At 36.3% G+C, this 24368-nt stretch overlaps 2 protein-coding genes across 2 annotated transcripts; both read left to right on the top strand.

Annotated features, from left to right (window-relative positions):
• The first annotated feature begins 6001 nt into the window (after positions 1-6001).
• On the top strand, positions 6002-23253 carry LOC136814219 (Bardet-Biedl syndrome 7 protein homolog). Its single transcript, XM_067070735.1, has 5 exons — positions 6002-6153; positions 19253-20698; positions 21419-21662; positions 22017-22072; positions 22699-23253. The coding sequence occupies exons 2-5, from the start codon at positions 19302-19304 to the stop codon at positions 23168-23170; spliced, it is 2169 nt and encodes a 722-aa protein (XP_066926836.1). The 5' UTR covers positions 6002-6153; positions 19253-19301; the 3' UTR covers positions 23171-23253.
• Positions 18452-19033, top strand: LOC136814159 (uncharacterized). Its single transcript, XM_067070672.1, has one exon. It carries the CDS (start codon positions 18452-18454, stop codon positions 19031-19033), a length of 582 nt encoding a protein of 193 aa, XP_066926773.1.
• Positions 23254-24368: the final 1115 nt, after the last annotated feature.

Here is a 24368-nt window from a genome sequence, read left to right on the forward strand (position 1 = left end):
TATTAGTAGTTAACAGTATAAATACTATCCAGACAATCTAAAAAGAATAACAAATTAAAACCCTAACTATCAAAGAACGACATATTTCAATTTCAAACCCCAACCCTAACTATCAAAGAACGAAACAACATATTATTAAGTAGCCAATTGATCCAGTTTAATACGAGTCATGAATTGAACAAATAAAAGAAAATTGGTGATATGAGGAAAAGGAAATGGATTGACAAAAATCTCTCAAAAGGCCTCTGAAAGTCAAAAGAATTTCTCTCAAAGGGTAGATTTTCTATTCTTGAGGCAGACAAACTTTTTACCTCACAAACCTGGTACCCCAGGCATTGGATATATACACTTTTTTTTTATAAGAACACCTAAAATTTGGCTGAGGTGGATGTGCTTACTTTTTTAGCAATTTTCAGCCTAAAATGTTCTTAAATGCGTTCTTAATTTTTCAGACTACTCTAAATCAACAATATTATATAAAATGAAGAGTACTTAAAATTGGTAAAATTTGGAGAATATTTGACTCTCGATTTTAGAAAATCCATCCCTAAGGTCGATTAAAACTGATTGAAAAGAGGAAAAAAACATAGTTTGTGTGAGTGTGTGGGTCAAATTATTACTGTTTAAATTATACCTGCATATGCATTTAACACAGATAATAGGTGTTTTGGCAAACGCAACAGTCTTTTGAGTAACTAATTACTCCACATACATTACTTTCCCTCAGCCAATGAAAACATGATAAATTATCTTGTCTCTAGGTAACTGCTGTGGAGTAATTAGTTATCTAAAAGACTGTTGCGTTCGCCAAAACAACTATTGATATCCACTTGAGCGTGACCATTAAAAAAATCATTCAGAACACAAATAGTGACGAATTATTAAATTTTGTCGTTCCTTTTCATCATCGATTGTCCCCCATGCTCATTAGGGTGGTATTAAGAGAATATCTATCTCATCTAAAATTTGAGTAATTTGGTTTGGAACATATTAATCTAAAATAGTGTTTCTTATGGATAAAGATTCAATTTTTGAGGCAAAGTTTTTTTCATGAAAATCTGCTTCAACCACGCAAAAAAATGACCCATACAAAAAAACTTTTGACACATGCCAAAACTGTTTCAATTCACACACACCCACAATTTTCTTCGTTTCTTGATCCATCTTGATTCCAAAGAGGACACAGGGAAATCAGAAAAACAATTAATTAATAGGCATGCTGTTACTTATCACGATCATCCCACCAAACCGGTTTACTGCCAAACCGGTTATCTTTTGCTACTTTTTGGGCTTCCTTTGGGTCATTACTTTTGAAGGAAATACTTTTAGGTTGTGAAATGTTAACACGTTAATTTGAGGGACTTCAAGATGATGTATAAGAAGATTCATGCTCGTACGATCAATTTATTAAAAACGAAAGTAAAAATGGTCAAAAGTGGCCGAAGACATCTGGACTTACGGTACCCACACATCCACAAAAAATTTAGTAGCTAAACTTGAAATGACCCTGTCGACGCACCAGACAGTCTGGTGTGTTCGTCCGGTACCAAAAAGTATCCCTCAGCCACACCGGAAACCTTTTGTCCGGTGTTAGTTCCGGTATGAATTTTTCGAATTCCTTGACACTTAATATATTTGTTTCGATCCCTGATCCGTGGCTTAGGTTTTTTTCTCATTTTCAATTTACTGAAGAAAGTGGGAATTTGATGCGAGAGTTAGGTTATCAACAAAGTGCCGTAAAAAATCATTGAATAAAAGAAGAACTTAAAATCTTAAATATTTTCATTTAGAAGAATAGGTGCGAAAAAGTGAAACATAGAAAAGTTTCATTTTTCATTGCTTTAATCGAAATTGGGGATTTGGAAAATTTTATATGTTCAGTTTTTTGCACAAACCCCTGTAACTATGGGCAAGCACCCTGTTGTTAAGATGTTGGCTTGAGATCGAAAATGAAACCACTCAAAACAAAAGTAAAATTGGCTCGTACTTGAAATCCTGTAATCTTGATATACCATCAACTGCTCTAACTTGGGATGATTGGTCGAAACATGGGACTGTCGCATATCTGGTCTGTATTTTCACTTACTGTAGAATCGAAAGACAAATTCTGTATTTTTTAATATGCCGATCCTTAACTGAAATCAAATGACTTTGGAGGTTCGGTGAAATGGTGACCGAATTGGAATTGCCGTCCCATGTTTTGTCAGATAGTCCCAAGTTAGAGCAGTTGATGGTACGAGTTTAAGTCTATACTGACTTTTCTGTTGGAAAAAGACCAGGACTGGCAAATGGGCTATTGAAAGTTACAGGCAGTTCCAGACTCTCCCACTGCTCGACTAGTTCGAAACGCAGGTTCAGGTTTCAGGTTTCAGGTTACAGGCTAAAACGAAATAATTGCCAGACCAGATATATCATTTCGACTTTAAGTTTGCAGACCAGATAAAAAAATTCTTATTTATTTTTCTCTTTTCCGTGTATGTTAAAAGTTTTTTTTCTAACATGTATATTCTAACTTCTGTATATATTTCTGGTATACCTCTTGTGGGTGATAAAAGAAAAAAATTGACCGACTAAAAACGCTGTATGTACGGCCCGGCAATCATTCGTACGGGGACGTCCTGCAGCGTACCTTGTGCGGCCCGTAGCCCGACATTCGGTGACAGTGGAGTGATGAAATTTAGCATGCTTTCCCCCTTCCATATGCTTGACGTCTCCAGAAAGTTTCAAGTCGTGAGACTTACCCAGTCCGACGGTGGGGGAGGGGGTCATTTACTGTCCCGTAAGGGTCCTTTACCGTCCCGTTGCGCCCTTCCGTCAACTTTTCAGGACTTAGGACCTATTTTTACGGAATCTACACACCCAAAAAAACATGAAATACACGTTGTTTTTTTTATAAGGAACCTTAACTTTGCTCTGAGCCTGGAGTTCCTTATTTTTACAGAGAATTTCAGTCTCAAAGTTCCTTATCGAGTTCCTTACTACATAGGAAATTTTGAACTTTTTGCCCCTTGAAAGATCAAAATTTAGTCAAATTAGTCCCAAAAAGGTACATTATTTTCAAATCCACTTATTCTCAGCCTGAGCAGTTCCTTAACAATTCCTTATTTTTTGAACCATTTTCAGCCTCGAGTTCCTTATAAACGTGTTCCTTATAAAAAAAAAAACGTGTATCGAAAACTGGATAAAAATCTTACTGTGACCTTAACTCGGTTCGATCCAGGGACCCCTAGTGCGTGAACCCAACACCTTATACCACTGGGCAAACTTCAAGCGGTACGTTGATGTTAATTCTCAGCGATGTGACTCCTTTGCTAGCTTGGCTTGGCCCAGAGCTCAATAGGGACCCCTCAGAGTATTTTTTAGACTTGGCTGAAAGTGTATGTCTGTACCAAGTGGTTCACGAGTTGTAGAAACGTCTCACTGCTTTCCATCTCACTGTAGTCTGGTACGAGTTCTGACCCCCCCCTTCCCATGAACTTTTCAGGACTTCGGACCACTTTTTTTGGAATCTACACCCAAGGAAACATAAAACATCAAAACCTGGTCAAAAATTGAAAATGTTTTCAATTCAGCATAGGTACCGGATCGGATTCGATCAGGGGATCCACAGTGGGTCACAGCTGTACCAAGGTCGATCCCATACCAACCATATTTTGGCTCTGAACAGAAATCCCTGATTGAAAAAAACATTGATACGTGGTTGAATTTACTAAACTTTGCCAAATAAAAGCGCTGGAAAATATCGCATGATGTATGACCACGGCTCTGGTATTATCCAAATATCACAAAAACAAGTGACATTTGCATGGTTGATCTATATAAAGTTTGAACTGACGGTTTGTTGTAAAAAAAGTTGACCCCCATGTTGGTTTTATAGCCTATCTTTTTGGATTTATGAGAAGACAAATGTTATTGTAAAGAAAAGTCATTTGGAATTGTAATCATACCCTTTCCAGGGAACTGAACCAACATTTTTTAAGTCAGAATTCATTGCCAGTAATGCCGCAGCGTGGTTTGAATTGAAAGCTTGCTGGTGGTTGTTGTAGGTTTTGTGGAAAATGGATTTATTTCTGAATATAAACATTACTGCAGCTAGAATATTTTCTTTATTTTGACAAACAAAAGGTTCAAGGTTTGTTTACTTTTTATTTTACTGCATTTCTCTGTCTCATTCTGCTGTAGTAGGCAATTGAAAATTCCTGATTTTTTGTTTTTGTCAGTACTCGCTAGTGCTCGCTCGGCAGCCATTTTGAATTTTTTTTTTGACATCTGTACTCAGCAATTTTGTGACCTCTACAGAATCGACGATTTTGCCTGAGGGAAACAGCTGTGGCGTGAACTTCGGACTAGAAACACCGGTCTGTCAAATGAATATTAAGTCAGTAAATTGAATGTGGTTCAAAATAAAAACAGACATTTTACTTTGTATGATAATTCAATGACTACTAACAATTATAAAATAATTTATCTATTGTCAAAACCGCAAAGCTCCACTCTACACGTTGGGATATTTTATTTTTGAAATTTCCATCAAAAAGATTTAAGCTGTAAGGCGGCAATCTAAAATATGTTTCGTTCGCGTCGCCCGACCGACTCACCTTCAAAACATAAATCCCGAGTCGGACAAGTCAGAAAAAGTTTTTGATAGCTAAGCACTTCTTTGAATCATCATTTGCTAAGAGTTTTTGTTACTTAACCCACATTGAGTCCCGTTTGAGTTTTTTCATGTACCCTTATTGAAATTTTCAAGTCGAAATTCGGCGACGCGGTAGGGCCAATACCCCCGAGAGCCGAAAATAACGTCCGCTTTTAAGGTTCACACATGCGTTGCGCACGTTGGGGCAAATCAAAGATGGCGGCAAGAGATTTTGTTCATTGCCGACTTGATTCTTCGGCATTTATTAGATTTAAAAAACCCGACAAAATCTACTACCGACCGACCGACCGACTGGATTTGAAGTTGTTTTAGGCCGATGAAATTTACACATGAGTTTACCGTCGGCCGCCCGCATCTCTAAAAAGCACCCGCATGAAAATTTCATTATCTTCAAAATTCCTAAAATTTTCATTATTTCTATATTTCTTTACAACTACAACTTCCATCGTTGTTAAAATCGTCTCTACGTAGGATTCCCTCTACGCATGACCTTTTTCCCAGAGTAAACACGGGTAAACAAAGAAGATTTTTTACAGAAAATGTGACCGCCCTCAATCCTACAACTACAGCGGGCGTCACGCCCATCTATCTGCCTAACCGCCCTGGCGGCCATTTTAGTTTTTTGCCAAATTTAGCGCCACTGTAGCAATCGATCTTTATTTTTCGTTCGCAAAACATGATGCGTAGGGTTGAAGCGAAGCAAAATTTTTTATTTTGAGAGAGAATGGTTAGCAGAAATGGTGGATAAGGTGCTGTTGGGAAAATAATGAATAATGAATAATGAAATCATGCCGCATCTATTTTTGGGTAAGTTCACGACGGTAAACTCATATGTAAATTTCATCGGCCTTATGACGCGAAAAGAACATATTTTAGATAGTCGCCTAACCTGAAACCTGAACCTGTAACCTGTAACCTGAAACCTGAACCTGCGTTTCGAACTAGCCGCCCACTGCTTGACACTTGACTTGATACAAATTCAAGTTCAATTGATAGCTTTTTCCAATCAACAATCATAATCAATAAAAATAACCAGTCGTTTCATAGGATAGGTATTACTGATTTTCTCAAACTCACACCAAACCAAGAAGCAATCCCTTACGAGAGGAAAAAATGTTCAAGTCTAGACAAAAATGCAAAATATAAAAGGGATACTTTACTTCATATACCATTTACCATCCACATTGCATTGCACGTGGAACCAGGCTGCCAGGTGGAACTGCAGACTCCCGCCATTTGAAAACTATGATTTGAACAATCGAGACTTACATCTGAAATACGGGTGGGCGGAAACACCTTTTGGAAGGCGTTAGTTTTGTTTTGCCAGCGGTTGTAAAGATGGTAGAAAAGCAGTGAGGATTTTTCAACTCGACTTTTACTGGACACTTCAATCTCAGGTCTTCGTTTTCACAATCGATTTACAAATCTCTTCAACTTACTTTTGCTCATCATTTTACAGATTTATAACAGTTCACATCCTAGTCTTCATGAATTTGGTAAGTCCAAGTTTCAGAAGTTAATAATTGCATTTTGGCGACCGAAATTTTTTTATTCAAATTTTTCACTTACTTTTTTGAAAATCCTTTTCAACCAACGCTTAGACAACTTTTAACGTGCTTTTCGTGTTTGTTTTGATTTTATTTGAGGCAATCTTCTTAGACTAAGAAATTTGAAGACAGCGGTACTAGTGCCAAATTAAATTAGCGACTCACTCCAGAAGTCAGGCAACTTTCGTTGACGTCAAACCGACCAAATGTTTCATTTTTCCGTGAATTTTGAACCCTTCTAACCTTAAAAGCGTTCCCGTTTTTACTAAAAGCCCCTGATCGTAGCTTTCCAGCGGTATATAACACTGTGGACCTACTGTGTGGACTAGGGCTAGGCTAGGCGGCAAATTGGGGGTATAGACAAAACGGCTGAACGGCGGAACGACGGAATGCCGGAACCGGAATAGCTGTTCCGGCCGGAATACCGTGAAAAAGGGTAACTTGCATCATTGGAGGCTAACATGCATAGCCCTCAAATGAAAGACCCAGCTGGTCATTAAAATACAAAAATAAATCAAAACAAAAATGGTAGAGTAGAGCTGCGAGCGGAGCTGCGTAGTTCTATTTTTTTAATGACCAGCCAGGTCATTCATTTGAGGGCTACCGTGAGAGGTCCTAAAGCCGACAGCCCAGCCTAAAGCCGATGGGGGTCTTTCAAAGATACAAACTAAAATAAAAACAAACCTTTCGCTGTGATGCAACGAAGATACCAAAGTGTCAACTAAACTGAGAGATTTGATACACTGAACCAATTGAACCAAATAACAATAATTGCTTCTTATAACAAAACATATTTTTTTATTGCAATATGCACAACGTCATAAATGACAACAGTAGTAACAGCATCATAAAAAGTAACGAGATGTTTTGATTTTCCAAAGCACACGAAAATATAAAAGAGGTCTGTGTACAAGCGTGCTCATTTTGAAACGTTACGTAATCAAGTCTGGTTTCTATTACTTCACACTGGCACTTGGCTTGATTGCGGGGCCGGGACTCTGTAAGGATACATATAGAGGAGGTATATTACATTATTTTATATATTACATGATGATAAGAATACAAATAGACGACGTATATTACAATTATTATGTATTACATGACACCTTGCTCCTATTCTAGTAAAGATAATATATGTCGTCAAAGACAGGCTTCGGCATATTAGGCGTGCGATCGCACGCGCACGCCTCCGCACACGCCTAAAAGCCTTTTAGGCGTGCAATTTATCACACGCCATAAATCATGAAAACCTAGCGAGGCGTGCGATCAATCGCACATGCAAAAATTTATTCTAGAAATATTTTTTCTGCTTGTTGAAAGAAGATCAAGTATCTTTTTCTACTTTAATCATAAGAACCAAATAGATGAAAGATAAACTTTCCTTTACTCTTTCAAACTGCTATATGTATACAAAATTTCTTATTAAAAAGTTACTCTAATGGATACACATCATCTCTCTCCTCTTTCTCTCATACTATGCTTTGGTCTTCAATAAACAAGCCTTTCTCAAAAATAACTTTTGCTATACGATTTTTCGTCTCTCTAAAACCTTTTTAAAAAAATCACTTTTGATGTATGATTTTTCCTCTCTCAAATCTTTTTCCTTCCCTCTCGCATGCTATGTTTATGAGGTCGTTGGTTTATGACAATAAACTAGCTCTTCTTAAAAGTTACTTTTGCTGCATGATTCTTCTTCTCATTTGTTTTCCTAAAGTAAAGTATTCTCCTTCGTGATTATTCAGTGCTCTTTTGGTTTCTGTTTTTGTTTTTCAAATATGAAGATTGAATATACACTTTCTTCTTTCCTGTTGTCTAGTTTTTATGTAGATGAAAGAAAGATCATTCTTAGGAATTGTTCAAAAGTTTGTGCCTCATCATTGTTAATGATGTTTATAAAATAAAAGAAAAAAACGATCGCACGCGATCGCACGTCTAAAGAAAATGAGGCGTGCCATGATTCGCACGCCTAAATTACTAAAAATTACTATGTAGGCGTGCGATGATCACACGCCTTCTTTTTTCTTATGCCGAAGCCTGCAAAGAGTACACTTAAATGAAGAGCTCTGATTGCGGGCCTTCCATAAATAAACATCCGGACTTATGGGTGGTATAAAGAGGGCGTTCATAGTTCCCGCCTCATTGATTCGATGTTTGTTATTCAAATTAAGTGCTACCGCATCCGCCCTTTTTTCAACTTCGCCCCATTTTTACAATTTAGTCTGTTTGTTTCTTGATGGAAACCAGTCCAAGTTGTTTCGTATTTTTCCCGCACAAGTCACTTTTATTACAAAACTGTTATCGTTTTAAACACGAGCAACTGATCCAGAATAAAAGGTAATTATTTTTACAACTCGCACTTTTTAATTACATTAATTGACATCTTGACATTACAGCTATCTTGTTAGATGTTTTGTTTCGAGAGTTCTAGCAATAGTTTATCGTTCAACTTGGAGAGGGAATGTTTGTAAACATAGAATTTTTTTTCATAACAGTTATTTGGGGGGTCAGAATTAGGCTGGGCTGTCGGCTTTAGGACCTCTCACGGGTATGCATGTTTGCCTCCACTGATGCAAGTTACCCTTTTTCACGGTAGCTATTCCGCGGAATAATGATTTTTTTTTATATTTTGTATTCTGCGGAATATGATTATATATTTTTTTCCATAATCACCTACAATCAGCAATCGGCTACCTTTAATACACCTTTCCCAGGATGTTGTTTGGGATTTTATGTTTGAGTGTTTCCCTTACATATAACTAATAAGATATAATTAATTACATGAAAACGAGACCTGGCTGTATATGGAGGGCTGTAGAGGCCTCAAGTGGGAAGTTTATACAACTCGTGAACCACTTGGTGCTGACGTACACCTTCAGCCAAGTCTAAAAAAATATGTCTGAGGGGTCCCTATTGAGCTCTGGGCCAAGTCAAGCTAACGAAGGTATGATATGACTGAAAATTTTCAGTAAAGTACGGCTAGAAGTTGGTCCAGTGGTTTAAAGCGTTGGTTTCACGTACTAGGGATCCCCTGATCGAAGCGGGTCAAAATCACCTTTAAAATTTTATCCAGGTTTTGATGTTTCATGTTTTTTTGGGTGTAGATTCCGAAAAAATAGGTCTGAAGTCCTGAAAAGTTGACGGAAGGGCGCTATGAGACCGTAAAGGACCCGTACGGGACCGTGAATGACCCCCTCCCCTAGCGCCGGACTGGGTAGGTCTCACGACTTGAAACTTTCTGGAGACGTCAAGCATATCGAAGGGGGGGGGAGCATGCCAAATTTCATCACTCCACTGTTACCGGTCGCCAGGCTACGGGTCGCGCAAGGTATGCTGCAGGATGTCCCCGTACGGACGATTGCCGGGTCGTACGGCATTTTTAGCCGGTCAAATTTTCCGTGAGGTATAATTAATCTAGTTCTATCTTAGTTATATCTAAGGGAAACACTCAAACATAAAATCCCAAACAACACCCCGGGAAAGGTGTATTAGAATCACAAGCGAGTGCACGAGTGCATTCCTTTATATACAAAAAACAGCCAATGAGGTAGCCGATTGCTGATTATAGGTGATTATGGGTGGTAATGGGCAGTGGCGTGGTGGGAAAATTACTCTGGGTGGCCAAGGCAAATATGGCGCCCTTTTTAAAGATTTTTGTTTTCGGTGCCCCTCTCTATACGTTCATTATGAACAAATAAAAGGGAATGTGCGAGCGAAGCGAGGCAGAAAATTCTGAGTTTTTGAGGTGATGACTGAGTTTTTGAGGTGATGAGGGGCGCCATTTTTGTTTTTTCATTTGTCAATCTTTCGATATGGGCGCCTGAAAAATCTTTCTTGGCGTCCCTTATTTTTGGGCGCCCCTTCTCAAAAGGGCTCCGCTGGGGGGCCTGGCCCCCCTGGCCCCCCCTGCCACCACGCCACTGGTAATGGGTGATTATTATGGAGGATTATGTACATAGATATACCCTCAGGGGTGATAAAAGAGAAAGATTATTATTATAATAAAAAATCATATTCCGCGGAATAGCTATTACAAAAAATAAGAAAAATAAAACAAAATCATATTCCGCGGAATAGCTATTCCGGCCGGAACAGCTATTCCGGTTCCGGCATTCCGTCGTTCTGCTGTTCTGCGTTTTGTCTCCACCCGCAAATTGGTAGTAAAGTGCTAAACGTTTTTGCAACATTTTCAAACTTGTTTTCCAACGGGAGAAAAATAAGTTGCAGCTATCGATAAACAATGTTTCTGGAAATGGAGGAAAATGCAGTTGAAGGCTGAAACTTTGTATGTTGATTAAAAAAATGGGGGGGGATTTAAAAATCACAATCGCTAATAATTCTTCTAGCTAGTTCTTGTTGTGTTGATCTTCATGTAGTTTTTTTCACTTTTTTGCTTCTTTGGCATTGGAATGTCCCAAAAAAGAGTTTATATTTCTGCCGAAATGGATTTTCTTTTCATTTAGGGTTTCTCTTTTCTGAAAAACTTATTCTTTCACAAGTGTTTCAACCGGTATTCCAACAAAGCCATATTTTGGTTTGTACAGAAATTTCGCCCGCTCAAATCTAAACAACAAAATGGTCAATCTCACTAAAGCAAAACATTACGGCCACGGCATTTCCCTGGATAAAAATTCTGGTCACGTGACCAATGAAAACGCTTCATTTTCCCGGATTAAAGTTGTGTCTACACTAACGTGTGAAAATTAGATAGAAAAAGAGAGAAAAAACCGGGGGTCAAATTAAATGTTTCTCCCTTCTTGCAAGTTTGGCATAGATTTCGGCCAATTTTCCGCAGTTTCCCTGCGGAGCTTCGCATTCTCCGTGATTTATTGTGTTTTTGAAGTGTGATCTCAAACTTCGCCGCCGCCGCCGGAGATCGTGGATATGCTGCGGAGCTTCGCATTCTCCGCGTTTTCTTGTGTTTTTGAAGTGTGATCTCAAACTTTGCCGCCGCCGCCGCCGGAGATCGCGGATATTCTGCGGAGCTTCGCATTCTCCGTGTTTGCTTGTGTTTTTTAAGTGTGATCTCAAACTTCGACGTCGCCGCCAGAGATCGCGGATATTCTGCGGAGCTTCGCATTCTCCGCGTTTTCTTGTGTTTTTTAAGTGTGATCTCAAACTTCGACGTCGCCGCCAGAGATCGCGGATATTCTGCAGAGCTTCGCATTCTCCGCGTTTGCTTGTATTTTTGAAGTGTGATCTCAAAGGGGCCATTTGTTTCTTACCTCAAAACTTCCACTTTTGCCATTTTTTCCCCAAATGCCACCATCGTGTGAAACAAATGGAAACCGTGTTAAAAATGGCAAAAGTCTACCATTTTGCGAACTCTTGGTTACGTCAATAATTGCAGCATAAATTATGTCGGAAATATAAACAAACTAACAAGAAAACGAAAGTGAAACGCATCGTAATTATGCATTCGATTATTGCCGCCATTTACAATAACATTCTTCCACTTTTGACCCAGAATGCAGAAACAAATGCGAATTTCTTTTTGCTTGGAAAAGCTTGGCAAACTTCCACTTTTGACACAAAGAACACAAATGACCAATGTAAATTAAGGTGGTAAAAATGTAAGTATTTTTTAACACTTTTGAACACATTTTGATGAAACAAATGGGAAAAAGGTGGCATAAGTGGCATAAGTGGCATAAATGGTGATGAAACAAATGGACCCAAAGTCATCAAGCAATTCTCGACTATAACTCGAAAAGTTTAATAAGGCTTGTGTTTTAGAAGACAAAATATTGAAATTAGCATTTTAAGATTTCGATTATTGATATTGATTTAATATTTTGAAACTGAAACAAAATTGCCGAAAAAATATAATAACTAATTACGCTTTCATTGATAATAAAAACATATCGAGACAAATAAACAGTTTTCACAATAATTGTTAACTATGTCAAATGAAAAGAGCCTATAAAAGGGTACTCTGGGTACCTGATAATCGAAGGGGTTGGGGCGGGGTTGAAAACAATCTCAAAAATTCAATAAACTAGGGGGGCTGGGTGGAACATTTTTGAAACTGAGGATAATACAACAGATTTAGGGCAAAAGAGAGAGCTTTCAAAAAAAAAATTGGGGATCTCGGCTATTAGGTACCCGAGAGTAAAGTGTTACAACATATATAATGTAACTTATACCATGGTCGTAAAAATAACCATTCGTGCTGTATGTATAAAAATTGTATTCAAACATCGAAACGTTTTGTTAGTCTTTTATTAAATGCGTGGTCGATCAGTTTAAAGAACATTAACCGTTTTCCATAACTCATTTTTCTCGTAGCAAACTTAAACGGATTAAGATTACTGAAAGATTGTTCAGCAACTTCAGTGTTCATTTTGTTAACATGTGAAAACTTTTCTAAATCTGGATGATACGCGCAACGAGGGTCGTCCAAAATACACTTCGGTTGTGTATGCTTTTCCACGTGGAAAGAGTCTACTATGTAACTTAATCCTCTATAATTATCTGCTGATTTATTACCTTCGTCACTCAAACGATTTATAAAAGGGTACAGTTCACATGCTCTGTCATATACAATTCCTTTCAAATTTTCTTTCTTAGGACATGAACCGAACAAATCTAAAAGATAGGTGAATATGCTTGATAGCGATTCTGCAGTGTACATTTCATAATTACACAATTTGATGCCACAAGAACGAAAAATATAAAATTGTCCTGCAGTTCGTGCATAGAATTTATCAATGTTTTCCTCTTGTTTACATCCTTCCCCCATGGTTATAACTGTTGGCAGTGATTTTGTCATAGATCGTGTTACCGGCCCAATGTCTAACTGTTCAACCGTAGACCCAGACGCTCCATTCAAGTGCTCTTCACAAAGCCTTTCGGATTTCTTAAATTGATTACCACGAATCGGATTACGTATACACATATCATATCCATTAACTTCTCCTTTATTACCCATCACTTTCTTCTTTTCGGCTGAACAAATGAATCTGTACAACTTTTTATTTCCATCAATTACAATAAATCGTTCTTTACAACCAACTTCGGAACATATGTGATTTATCCATAGACTATCCATCATTCTTTTTATTTCTGGAAAATTGAAATGACATAATGATTCCAAATCTAATGCTTTGCTTGAAGTATGACGTGGCCATTCCGGAAAAACATTCATAAATTCTAAAATTCAGTAAATAAACCATGCCTCTTCGTTTACTGTATGCCGTAATGTTGTTAAACATGATGTAATCTCGATCAACATTGAGTTTCCGCATACCTAAACGAGAAAAAAAGTCTTAACCTCTCATGCTGTTAATCCTGTTACCAAAACATACGAATTCATCACATAATTTTTTTGATTAGCTGAGAAAATTTTAATCCAAATAATAATGGGTAATTGTAAAGGATTGGTTTGCCATGAGTTAATGATATAATAACAAATTAATATCGGGAGGAAAATGTACTAAGTAACATACCACTTTTTTCATCAATAAATCCATACGAAAACATCCTTTTACATTTTTGCATCGTGAATGATATGACTTTGCGATGGTCACTTGGTTGATATCATACGCAGTGACACTTGCGAAATAGGATTTCAGGTGTAACAAGGATCCACAACAAAAGTCTTCCGTCGGCAACAATATCAATGGGACGTCATTCAGTTGTAACGATAACTTAGTTTTTCTTAGATTGTGCTCTAATAGGAGTATATCATTAATTGTGAAATTAAATATGTTTTCTTGATAACTTTCAACGTTGTGTGTTTTATTTTGAAATGTAATCTTCACTTTAGATGAATACCTTTATTTATTTGGATTCATGAAAGGTTCAAATCAAGGTTTGTTTTACTTTTTATTTCAAATTATTTCATTGATTTATTGAGCTGCAATAGCTGATTGAAAAACGAAGATTTTTGATAGTTATCAGCAGGGGGTTGGCCGCCATTTTGAATTTCGATTTTTTTCTCTTGTACTTGGCAATTTAGAGGTTGTTCGTAATACGCGATTTGGCTTACGCGTAACACCTGTGCTTTATTTATAACTTTTTGTTCCTCCATTTCCAGAGGTAGCCATTCATAATATTCTAACACCATCAAAGAATTCTCCCTCCAAATTTCAGGTCTGTAGCTACACTAGAAAAAGAGATATGCAAAATTAAAGAAACCTGACTGGGAAATATCTTTTTTTTCTTTTTTGACACATTTTTTTGAATTTTTCCAAGCTATTTTCCTAACCTTTTTTTGACATTTTTAGTCAAATTTTTGACACTAAAAATTGAATATCTTTACAACCACTTATCCTCTGGAGGCCTATGAGCACTCATTTTCTTTCTTTTTCAAAGCTCTACAAGATAGGATAGGTTTTGAAGAAAAAAATTAAAATTTGAAAAATCTTCTGGGGTTGCTAGCCAATTCCCGACCAACCTACCAGTCTGCGACCGATTGCTTACAAGAGAAAATCAGTGCTCCACTTGCAGGTTAGGTCATATGAATTGATCAGGATGATAAAGAAACTCATAAACTTTCCTGTATGAAATTTCTTTGCACTCGTTCTTTTGTTTTAAAATAGCTCACTTACAGTTCCCTTTGGCATGTTTTATCAGAATTTTTCTTCAAGTCACCATTTTTTTCTAAAGTTTTTTTTTGTTTTTTTTTTAAAGTGGCGGTCTATGGAGAGTCTTCATTTGATGAAAACGCAAGAATTTTTTACATCTATCCGGAAATTCAATATACCGACGTTTCCTTTGTTATTTCAAACAGGAACTAGAAACTTCGCATTGGAGCTGTCAAGTTGAAGACCGCGGGCATGCCCCTTGAATGTTTTGATTGCAATGTAAAGTCTTCTTTTTTTTTCTCTGCGTCTGGAATGTTTTCATTGCAATGTAGAGTCTTCTTTTTCTTACTTTCGACTTTGTTGGTCGCAGACTGGACGTCTAATTTTGAAACTGATTGCATCAACTTTTTTATCAATATTTCAGACAAAGGAAACTGTGTTGAGCTGATTTTTACAAAAATGCTTTCTAACATACTCATCGTTTTGGACAAGTATTTTTTGGAGTGGGAGTTGAAGCGTTTTTTCTTTCAAAATTTTTTTGTCCACAGGTAGCCATTTTTTATTTTTTTCAAAAAAACTAGGTTTTTTGTGTGCTTCTGTGCAAAGTTGCATCTTCCAGATTCTACTCATTCTTTTCTAGAATTATTTTTACAAATTTAGGAAAATAGGTCAAGGCAGATAACTACCAAAAGAAATTTTCCAGAGGTTTGTTTTTGTATGACTTTTCTGGGTTCAAAGATGTTCGGTTGCTAACTAGACCAATCACCACCTGGGCAGGGGACTCTATATTGACTTATATTGTTTCGGAAAGCAGATAATAGCGTAATAGGCTATTGTAATACATTTTTTTGCTCAGAATTTCATGCTATATCAAATGGTACGAATTATTTTCGTTTATTTGACTTTTGAAAATAAGCTTTTTCCTACCCCTTATTTTCCCTTGCAGTTTTGCCTATGGCGTCACTATTTTGGTCATAAAAAGTTTTCCTTGGCCTAATCTGCGTCTTCCCTCTCAAAAATATCTTGTAATCTACTGTTCTTTGGAATAGACTAAAAATGGTTTGGCCGTAAAAAAGATGTCATAGAATCCAGGCTTAGCCCCCTACTATATTAAAAGGGGGTTCTAAAATTTTTGAAAAATTAACAAGTGGGTGGGTCGTTTATTTGGAACCTAAGACCAGACGGTAGAGTCAAGTTACCAGTACGCGAACGGCCCCAGTGCACGAATGAACGTCTTTGAACTTGAAAAAAACAACCAAAAACAAGCTTCAATAGAATTCCCTTTGTGTAGCAGAATCCTCAAACTATCCCTTGCAATCTGTCCAAAAAATAAAATAAACAGAGCACTAGAACGACACAAAACCAATTTTGAATGAGGCCAAGTAAAAAAAACCACAAAATTCCTAATTTTTGTAAACATGGCTGATCGCAAGAGGAAATGTTTTTTATCATAAGATTTGCGCAAGAAGAGTTCTAAAAATGACTTTCCTTTTTTAAAAACCGGTTATCTTCCATCACACAAAATTTTATTGAAACATGTTAGTTCATTAATTAAAAATCAATAGAAACATATCACCAGTAGTTGATATAAAATAGGGCCCAGTCTGCAAAATGATCCAAACACCATATTCGAAATGAAGACATTGCAACGTCAAAACATTCCAAAGCTGGTGATCTCAATTAAAAAAGAAGACACTACATTGCCGTCATTTTCGATGAGCAAAATATGAAAAAGAAAACAAAAAATGGACGACAAGAAAATATTTACAAAAATAAACACGTTCGTAAAACGCTAAAGTTCTTATAATAAAAAAGACGCTTTTTTAGTGAAAAAGCGTATGGTTTTGAAAAGTTCAAATACTCCTGTATCATCTTGGAGGAGAGTTAAAGTATTACCTGCGAGTGGAGCTCTAATTTTTTCTTGCGAAAGATCGTTCGCGCACTGGTTCCTCGTTTGCGGACTGGGTTCGCATAGCGCTCGCTTTAACGACTTATTATTCCAAGAAAGAGCTTTCAAATAAAGTGAAAACAAAGTGAAAGAAGGACTTCAAGCTCATCTACGAGATGGTCTAAAAGGATTTATGTAAAAACCAAAAGTAAGTGAGAAAAGTGAAAAATGAGTTTGGCCTTCGTGCATTGGGCACCCCCTCTACTAATCGATAAATTCGATTATCGAAGTAAACGATAATGCTCGAAGTAATCGAACGACCACTTATCGGTTAACAATCGAACAACCACTTATCGATTAACAATCGAATGTCGAGTACCAAAATTTCAAAAATATTGTGAGTATTTGATCACTTTCTTAACAACCCTTCGAAGACTCAATAACCGTTCGAGTACTTTGATTGTTATTGATTACTTTCGATAACTTTGACAGCTTTGATAACCAATTGATTACTTCGATAACTAATTACTATGATTATCTTGAAGAAAAAACAAAAAAAATGACCTAAAACCAAAGCACAAAAAGAAGCCCCCCCTTATTCCCCAGCCATTTCGCCCGCCGTTTTGTGTGTCTTCGCCCTGGGTTTCCTCTACTCTATTACCTCATATCGCGCGTTTTGATTGGTCAGAGAAAACGAAAGTGGTTTTGGCGCGTTCTGATTGTTTGGAGAAAACAAAAGTAGTTTTTGCACGTGAATAAAATAAAATTGGTTTCAGATTATTTTGAGGCGCTGCTACTGGAAACATATTTTGCGTGTGTGTGTGTGTATCGAAGGCTGGAAGGTACTCAATACAATCGAAAAGTAATCGAAATGATTGAACAAATCGAAAATGGTTGAAGAAAATGCCATAATCTGGAGTCGAGTAAGTATTCTAACACCGATAAAATCGATAGGTGGTCACTGACCACCTTCGATTATTATCGATCATTATTGATTACTTCGATCACAATCGAACATTCAATTAGTACCGTCTGGCTAAGAGTAAAGGTCTATGCACCTCAAATATGCTATAAACAAATGCAAAAGATCTTTGTTTTTATTGAGTTGCTTCTAAGGCAAACATGAAATTGATATGATCAGAAAGTTAATTCAATGTTTTATTCAATCTCATTTGTAAATTTTGTGGTTTTGCTCTGGGAGATTATTCCAAAACCTTGGGAATATTAGGTATTTGTATGTGTATGTGATGGCACTATGTCGAGGCCGAAATATTCAGAATAAAGATCATTGTAAAAACACATCCTTTTAAAAACCTTGGATGGGATTAATTTAATTAAGTAAGGGTTTCAGTCATTTAGATTAAAGCCCAAAGGGCTAGAGTAGAATCTCTAAGCTTTTCCAGGCAAGAAAAAGTGAAACCACTTATTTCCCATCCATAACGCGACTAGAACGCGCTGCAATCATGACGACGGATTTTATCTAGTAGTTCCTTTGTTTTTGAAGACTGCAATTCTTGAAATCTAGCAATAGATTTAACTTTCAATCTGGCGTTTGTGTAAAAACCACACGCGGATGTTCTGGGCGAAAAATAAGTGGCTTCATTTCCCATCCAGGAGTCTCGAGTCTAGCCCTTCAGGCTTGGAAGTAAGGGTTTAAATCCCCCTCTTTTCATTTATTTTTGATTAATTAATTTTTAACACTGAATAAAGAAAGAAGAAAACGATGTTACATGTAGTAAAAAAATTCGTTTTCAAGTACGCTTGTCAACCATTATTTTATGTTTGGATTACTCATGCAAGCTATGTCACAATCAAGATTACATATCTTTCACTGATGGCTTCGGTTAGGAGTATATCTGGCAGGAAGGAGATAAAACAACAAACAGGACCTAAATCAACAGTGTTGTTTTTCCCTGATAAAAAGCAGTTATGTGGATCACTTGTGCAACAATCCAAGAAATGTCCAGGATTAGAGACTTGTTTGTTTGGACATAAAGAAACATCACTTTGGAAACTGATTGATACACTTGAGTCAAGTCAATTTAAACTTGATGTTTGTGTTTTCGTAATAACTTCACAAGATTTAGCAGACATTCTGATTAAGAAACACAAAGAGGGTATTATAGTTCGTATTGTGACTGACTGTGAAAAAATGGACCTGAATTGCTCACAAATAGAACAAATGCGTGCCAAAGGTATACAAGTACGACACGATAAAACTTCATATTTCATGCATCATAAATTTGCCCTTGTTGATGATAAATTTCTTGTTAACGGCTCTTTTAATTGGACTAAACAAGCAATAACTGGGAACCAAGAAAATGTGATCATATCAGCTGAGAAAGATTTGATCACACCTTATAAAAAACAGTTCGAAAAACTCTGGAATATGTATAAACCGGGTTCTCAACAGTGACTTAAAAAACTTTTTTACATTTTGTCCAATATTTTTATTGTGTATATTTTAATTTTTAATATGTAAAATTACATGAAATTACAATATTGAATAAAGTGCTTTATGTTGTAGTTGAAAAAAACCTAAAGATTTAGAAGCCCTATATCCTCAATTGAACTTTTGTTTTGAAAATACTACGTTCAGTACATTAAACAATGAATTATTTTCTATTCTGTTTAGATAACCAAAGAAGAATAATAAAAGTCAGCGTTAAAAACACAGCAACAAAATGTTGGCTTTGAATTTGAGCCGTGTAGACTATCTTCAGGTGGGAGTAACGTCCAATAAATGTATGAGTGTTATTCCCACAGCAGGTGGATCTTCATCCAAACCTACCACTCAGCGTATTGTAGTTGGTGATTATGAAGGGGTTGTTACTTGTTTCAACATCAAAAAACATGTACCAAACATCTCATTCAAAACTTTACCGCTAAACAACAAAATATTACGGTTATGCATGGGAGCAAGAGCTGGACCGCTTATGGAGAAAGTTTATGTATGTTCTGGAAATGAAGTTTATGGTTTCAATAAAAAGGGAAAAGGTTTTTTGAAATTTGATAGTAATTTGACTGAATCAATTCAAACAATGTATGCTGATAACTTGGATTTGTATCTTTGTGGAAAATACATTTGTAATCATTATCATGATTGCATTGATTCAAACTACTATCTTTCACCAGATCTAATCAATGATATTGTAGTTTTGCCAGAATCTGGTGGTCACAAACCAATGCCTATCTTAGCATGCCAAGACCGTGTTTTGAGAGCTTTGAATGGATCTGACCTCTACTATGAAGTAGAAATTCCTGGATCGCCTTCAGTAGCTGTTCTTGGAAGTCAAGCAGAGAACGGTGCTGATAGTGTTGTATATGGTACCGCCGATGGCAAAATTGGTTTAGTGCAGTTGAATGCCAGTGCTCCAGAGCATGTCTGGGAGATCGGTAATGAGAAGCAATCTGGTGATGTTTTGTCTTTGGATCTCTATGACGTGTCCAGTAATGGCACCAAAGATTTATTAGTTGGGCGTGCAGATGGTGTGATTGAAGTGTATGGTTTTGACGAGGGAAGTAATCCATTTCAACATTACAAATATACACTTTCAGAAAGCATAACTGCAGTTTCTGGCGGCTCTGTCTGTGCTCCTGGGTATCAAGAGGTAGCCGTTTCTACCTATACTGGATGGATTCTTGGTCTAACTTCAGAACCACAGCAAAGACAGACTGGTATGCAAGGTAGTAACACAAATGACCCTGTGACAGCCGAAATCAAACAGAAGATCACAGACCTCAATGCTGAAATTGAGGAACTTCAAGGCCTTGTGCTTAAAGAACGCGATAAGTATCAACAAACTGCTAATTCTAAAACAGCCGTGTCTGCAGTACCCATGTTTGAAATTAATGATCGATTCCAGTTGAATCACGGGGATGCCAGCTATACATTGAGCATTGAAGTTTTAATGCCCATTGATATCATATTACTTCAAAGCGATGTACCAGTAGATCTGTTGGATGTTGAGAAGAATTCAGCGGTTGTTTCTTACAGTAGTTGTGATCCGGAGAGTGGTAATTTCTTATTGGCTACCTATCGTTGTCAAGCAAACACAACAAGATTGGAGTTGAAAATCAGGTAGGATGTGTTATTGTTGTACCTTAAGTGGATTAATTTTGGCGTGTATTAATTTTCACATGACCGAATCAAGGGTCTTCAAAATTTTCGCGGGGATTTAATTCGCGAAAATTAATCCACTTTAGGTAAGTTATGACAGTTTTAATTACAATACTTAACGTAACACGTAACTTCTTCATTGTGATGAAGGCAAAGGTAAAATACTTTATAAGGGTTTCCTTCTTGTGGTATACCAATGCAAGCAAATTGTTGCAAGATCTGATGGTCTTGTTTGATTCACCTTCTGTAAGCAGTCTTATAATTACAGAAAGGTATACTTTTTATATAAACAAAAGGATCTTTCAACCATTAGTATTGTAGATACATGGTTTTGAGGGGGGTGTTAGGAATAAAAGCCTCAATGGTCATTGAAAATGTTTTAAAATGTTTGAAATGTTTTCATCAATGAAACGAGGGGTAATAGACGAAATCGGATTTAGATAAATGCAATGCATTCTGGTTTCTAGGGACTCTCAAAGGAATTATAATAGATCAATTATAATAGATTATAATTCCTTTGAGAGTCCCTAGAAACCAGAATGCATTGCATTTATCTAAATCCGATATCGTCTATTAATTCCGAAATCACCTAGCTTTTCCCTTTATTTTTAAAGTTTTTAAGTCAACTCTGGTAATAATTATTGGTAATGTTATTTTCAAATCTCTCAACTTTTGGAACAGGACAATTGAAGGGCAGCATGGACATCTACAAGCCTACATTACGCCACGCCTTCAGCCCAAAACATGCATTATGAAACAATATCAAATCAAACCTTTATCGTTACACCAGAGATCTCATGTTTTTGACCAAGACAGACCTCACAATGAATTGAAGCTAAGTGGACAATTCAGTCAAGCTGAAATACATTCCTGGGTTTATCACGCCCTACCGGAAGTCCCTGAAAGAGTTCCAATGGAAAATGAGGTAGAACTGATATTCTGATTTAAATATCGTTGGAAATATTTGTATTTTTGTTGATAGAGGGGACTATAAATCGAAATTAGATTTTTTGTGTGGAATTCACTCATGAAAAATAATCGTTAAAAAATTATAGTTTTTTTTCGTTTTTTCTGGATTAAGAAAAATTGATTATCGATAATATTCATTAGAACCTCCATAACTCGAACCCACACGGGGAAAATTCGAGTTGTGGGATAACGTTTATAAGGCATTGTTAACTGAAGGGACGATAAAACTTGTTTGAGTTAAAAAAAAACTCTACTATCTTCTCATAGTATTATTTATTACAATTAATTTTTCTTTTGCTCTTTTTTTCAGATTTCCTTTTACTTTGTTTCAACGTTTTTGGACACTCAACTTGAATGCCGGTACAGGTACGATGACGTCATAGATAAGTGCCCCTATTCGACCTACACGCCATTTGATAGTTCCTCCTTCACAATCAGATTCCTTAGAACCAAATCTTATCTTATCATTTCATTTCTCTGATGTAATCTTGCAAGCCTTGTAACAACTCAATAGATAACCAGGGGGGGTACCAAGTTGTGGTACTGGACCAGTGCTGAAAAGTTATACTTTCTTGTTTTTTGAAATTTATCTGAAACCACCACCACTTAGTACCCTGGTACTAAGTTAAATTTACCCCTTAAAATAGGTATACCACCTCTTTGTACAAGGTACAATCTTGATATCACCATTGAGAAATTACACACCACCGTTAAGTAGCCTGTACTAAGTTGATTTTCCCCCTCAAAATAGGTATACCACCCTTTAATTCTTAGTAATGGTACTTTCCGGTACACCTCCTTTAAATTTTCTAAAAAACTTTACAACACTATTAAAAAACATACCACACCACTCTGTACCACCCTTAATATCTCAGGAAAAATTCCTGTCAATTTAGGTCAAGTCAAATATCATTTTCAAGCCAATTTTTTTTAAATCAAAAGAAATAAATGTTTTATCATTTCACATATTTTTTCACTCTCTTAAAAAACAGCAAAGGCCAAGCAACATTTCGTTCTGACAACATTTCCACCATTTCCATCTTGAAAGACGTATTATCAAAGGAAGCTACGAAACGAAAAATGAATCTAAACATATCTTGTGATCTCAACGAAGACTCCATTCCTAATGTTTTATACAGAATCCACCCAAAGCTTGAATATCAACTTCTCTTAGCAAAGAGGGTCCAACTAATTGATGGTCTAAAGGAGCTGGAAACCTATGAGGGCAATGTGGATTTCTTGACAGAGGAATACCGTGAAATTTTGGAAAATGCTGATATTCTACAAGCAGAATTCAAGAAGCAACCTTGTCATTTGGAACGTCTCTACGGAATGATTACAGATTTGTATATTGACCGACATAAATTCAAAGGCCAGAATGTGAAAAATAAAGTCTCACAGTTAATTTCCATTTTGGATAACTATGACTTGGATTCGCTCTTAGAGTTTTTTCAAGAATCTTGATATAGTTTAAAAAGTGAAAATGAGGTACTACTGATATCCTAGATGAAAATATTTGTTGCAAACTTTTAGAGCATTTGTCGATACAGAGGATTTCAAATTGCTGTTTGTTTTTTGTTTTTTTTTGCATGGAAATAAACCTCTAGGGACAAATAATGATTGATTTTCTATGGTGAGCCTCTTCTGGGTTACCAGTAATCAAAGATCAACACCTTTGATTTTTAAGGCACGTATCAAATGGGTGTTTTTTTAAAGGATGGAACCAAAATATGAAATTGCGACGAGTTTTAAAGGCGTGATTGATCTACTGATGTGAATTAAGTTTTGTTTTTATTTCGGGTTTTTATTCAGACTTAGATGCAAGTTTTCAATAGAGAAAATAGATTTTAATTGCTAAACAAAGTCTCTTGCAAAATTTTGAATTTTAGAAAATTTGTCAAGCGAAAATGAAAACAAGATATTTGATTTGTTGCCATTAATAAAACATATTTTTTCCAATGTATCTCGTAGTGTCTCTAGCTAGCCAGGTATTGTGGAGCAGTGGAAACTTTTCACAAAATTTAATGTGAAAATGCTACGTTTCTAACATCATTATGTTAAAATCAGATAATTCAATAATATATTACGATTTGAAATTTTTAGCACTTGTACATAAAAAACGATATATTATAAATTATTCTAGCCATAGGGGTGTGTAACATGCACATATTAAACGTGTGGTTTTTAAAAGCAGGTCTGAAACTTGTATATAATATTGTAAAAAATTTGTCACAAAAAACTGTATGATAACAGACTAGTATTCATAGTATTAAAGCCTTCCAAGAATTTTCAAAATTTTCCACCCAATACGTCATTTTTTCTATTGTTTAAGTGACTTATTGGGTGGAAAATTTTAAAAGTTCTCAGAAGACTCTCCAGTGGTGCATGTCATGAATAGGTGTATCTTAAGAATCTCGTGCATCAGTTTAACCTTCATTTTAAAGATAAATTCTAAGGAAGTCATTGTAGTTGATTGATAACTACATCAATTAAGTTAATTAGTGTCAAGGCTAGTTTGTCTCGATTGTTGTTAATTAAGTAGGACAGTAATTACATTTATTACAACAACAAATTTGTCTTGTCTCTAAATCATAACAAGGCTTTAGATGCAGCCTTCAGTGATAAAGACTAGTAATGGTTTATTAAGCTATGATATACCTTA

The sequence above is a fragment of the Clytia hemisphaerica genome, unplaced genomic scaffold, assembly GCF_902728285.1.
Source record: "Clytia hemisphaerica strain Z4C2 unplaced genomic scaffold, Clytia hemisphaerica genome assembly, whole genome shotgun sequence".
Taxonomy (NCBI): domain Eukaryota; kingdom Metazoa; phylum Cnidaria; class Hydrozoa; order Leptothecata; family Clytiidae; genus Clytia; species Clytia hemisphaerica.